The following is a 2,992-nucleotide window of genomic DNA, read 5'->3' as shown; positions in this document are numbered from 1 at the left end:
CACACACACACACAAACCACTTACTCTCTCTTTCTCTACCTCACACACACACACACACACACACACAAACACACACATACAGACACACACGCACACATACACACACATACACACAGACATTCACAAAGTGTGTCTTTGGAATAGCTCACAACGACGATCGTAAAGGCTCACAGCTACTATCGATTAACCATTTTATCTGACTCAGTGCCCTCTGAGTCGAATTCTATTTCTGTCATCATTATGGCTAATCATGCCTGGCGTTGCAGTCCAAACTTGTTCGAGGTGGACGATACCCTGAGGATTGTAGCTCTCAGATACAAAGATCATCCCTTTGCTCTCTCGGTGACCACCATTTTGCTAATCTAATTAGCCTCGTACGTGGTCATCCAAAAATATATATATTGTATACAATTATGCAGAGCTAAAATTATTGTACTTTGAGACGAAATAGTACCTACCCGATTGAAAGTGGTTTTGAACCTTAGTCATTCCATATCAATCTGCTGGTTCTTGACCGGTGACTTGGAAAGGTATTATGTTTTAAATTTTACGATTCTCAACTAGTATTAGTATTTCCCATCTTAAAAGACCAGGCTTACTCCTAATGGGTTACAGGCATAGATATGCACTATCATTAGCACATACCTATGGCTAGGGTTAACTGACATACCCAGCTGTTATTCGTAACTTGAGAACAGAATCATTCTCCTGAACCCCCCCCAACCCCCTTAAAAATGTAATAGGTAAAATATTCTTTGAAAAGATAACACCAAACATAGTTAAGTAGAATATATATTATCATTCTTTGCTCCTTTATCATGCTCATCCTAAGTAGGCAAAAATGACCTTGGCTTCGCATCACTGTGGAGTGAGGTGGGGTGGGTTGGGGTCAGGCGTGGTTCGTCCATAGAGCACGGTCGTGCAGTGCCGCCCAAAGTTTTTTAATGTTCTATTACGTAAAACACCCACAGAAATAAAATTAAAGAAGCCAGAAGCAAACACTAGCTAAACAGTATATCAAAACAAGGTCTTCACTGGCGCCATAACTCTCATTTTTGAGTCTATAGCGCCGTAAAACATCTACTATGCCAAGCCAAAGTCCACGCGCTTTAGCTAAACATAAAAGGATATTCAACAGTGTAACCTGACCTATAAATCGCTCTTGAGGATAACCCAAGCGATGACGACACTCGGTGCGAGTTTGGCGGTACTGCCGAATATTGCCGAAACATAGCCCACAGTAGGCAGTCTAAAAATAAACACGATAGACCGTACGTTATTATTTGCCAATATAATATGAGCCCAGGAGCAATCCAGCGGAATGCTCAAGTGAATTGTGATTGGTTCATTGTCTGTCTTGTCACTATTTTAAGCGACTCTGTGACCGTGAACCTGAGGGAGGTGAACGTGACCGTCCTATGAGTTGTGCCTTTGACAGGTTTTGTAGTGGAGTAGTGAAAGTTATTACTTGAGTGTTCAGTTCAAATACAGGATGAATGAAATTGATGTTTAGCTAACTAACAGATTTAGTACTAGAAATCAAAGCGACAATTAAAAAGAAGGAAAATAAAAGCACGAGGTCCTCCCTCACCAGCCTAAAGATCCTAAAAGTATACACCGTCTCATTTACTATGCCCTTGACTATCTTCAGCATGCGATAGCTTTATTGTGCACGTCCACTTTTTAGCCTTACAAGCTGCCCCTGGTTGGGGTATGTGCAGAGATTGCTGCTTTTAAAGAGAGGCAGACAGAGTGGCCTTGAGCAAATTCTCCCAAGTAGTACGACGAATACCACATCGCTTTAGCACAAACAAAAAACAGGTTGAAAGAAAGCTGATCCCTTCACTATAATATGGAGATGTGTATGGTTTTCTTGTCCCCATCTCCTTCCATTTACTATGTTAATTAATCTATATGAGCATTGAGCTACACGTTGAACACAATTTCGAGGCACAGTCCCTTTTCCGAAGAATAATCACGTACGTCTGAACTCAGAAGTACCGTGCTAACAACTCCAACTCCTATGTATTTGCCCCTGCTTACTTTTCTAAGTAGACCAAGCACTCATATTAAATATGGGGACGGCTTCTTTTAGTGCGTTAAAACTAAGACACCAGAAGAATGCCATATCAGAACCTTTCAAACAATATTACGAGTATCTGAAATGTAAACTTCGCCTCCAATGACGTCCTTGCATAACAGGCATCTCTGTTGTACCTGGATGACGAGAGTAAATTTCTGAACTCATCGTGCTACAAATGTAGTGATGTGTGCAGTACATATTCTCAGTATACAGATGTGCTGAAAAAAGGTGTGGATATATAGGCGTAAAGACTGCACTCCACTGGACACCCGAAGGACATCGCAAGAAGGGCAGACCCAAGGTGACCTGGAGTCTGAAATGAAGTTCTGGAACCGTTCGTGGGGGACGTTGACCAAGATAGCCCAAAACAGACAAGCTGGAGATCCTTTGTTGCAGCCCTAAAGGCCAGATGGCGTAATGGGTAGTAAGTAAGTAATATAGGTGTGAGGGAGGATCAATTGTGAAATGAAAAGAATGATGTTTAAAATATCACGAGTTCAAGCTCATGAATCATAGAAACAATACACGAAAGCATCAATTTATCAAATAGAAGCAACAAAAGAACATTGCACATGTTCAGTGGGTACTTACAGAAGAGCATGTAGAGAGCACCAACAGATGCATGCTCGAACTTAGTGAACCCCAGCGCTGTGGAGACGTGCGCGGCAGTAGCTGCTGGGTCGACACCCGCACCGTCCAGTGCATTTCCGTCGTCGTTCATTTTCCTAGATTCTGCAGATGACAACAGAGGAAGATCATAAAGCTATGTGGGGCAGGTTTGAGGTCAAGGGAATAAATTACTCCACCAGTCTGATTTCTAAATTCTAAAAGGTAGCAAACACATATTGAATATGTACTACACAGCTATACTCACTCTCTCCCCACCCCCCTCTCTTTCTCTCTCTCTCT

General features: G+C 42.0%; 1 protein-coding gene across 1 annotated transcript in view; it reads right to left on the bottom strand.

Moving 5' to 3' along the window:
- The window catches only part of LOC101863008 (retinochrome), a gene marked incomplete in the record, with an annotated part of 32,178 nt that overhangs the window by 13,468 nt on the left and 15,718 nt on the right, over window positions 1–2,992 (bottom strand). The window contains 1 exon segment of the mRNA XM_035968697.1: window positions 2,675–2,815. Coding sequence (XP_035824590.1) covers window positions 2,675–2,815 — 141 coding nt within the window.

The sequence above is a fragment of the Aplysia californica genome, unplaced genomic scaffold, assembly GCF_000002075.1.
Source record: "Aplysia californica isolate F4 #8 unplaced genomic scaffold, AplCal3.0 scaffold00076, whole genome shotgun sequence".
NCBI classification, from domain to species: Eukaryota; Metazoa; Mollusca; class Gastropoda; order Aplysiida; family Aplysiidae; genus Aplysia; species Aplysia californica.
The sequence above is the reverse complement of the archived record's forward strand: the minus strand, read 5'-3'. Positions and strand labels throughout refer to the sequence as shown.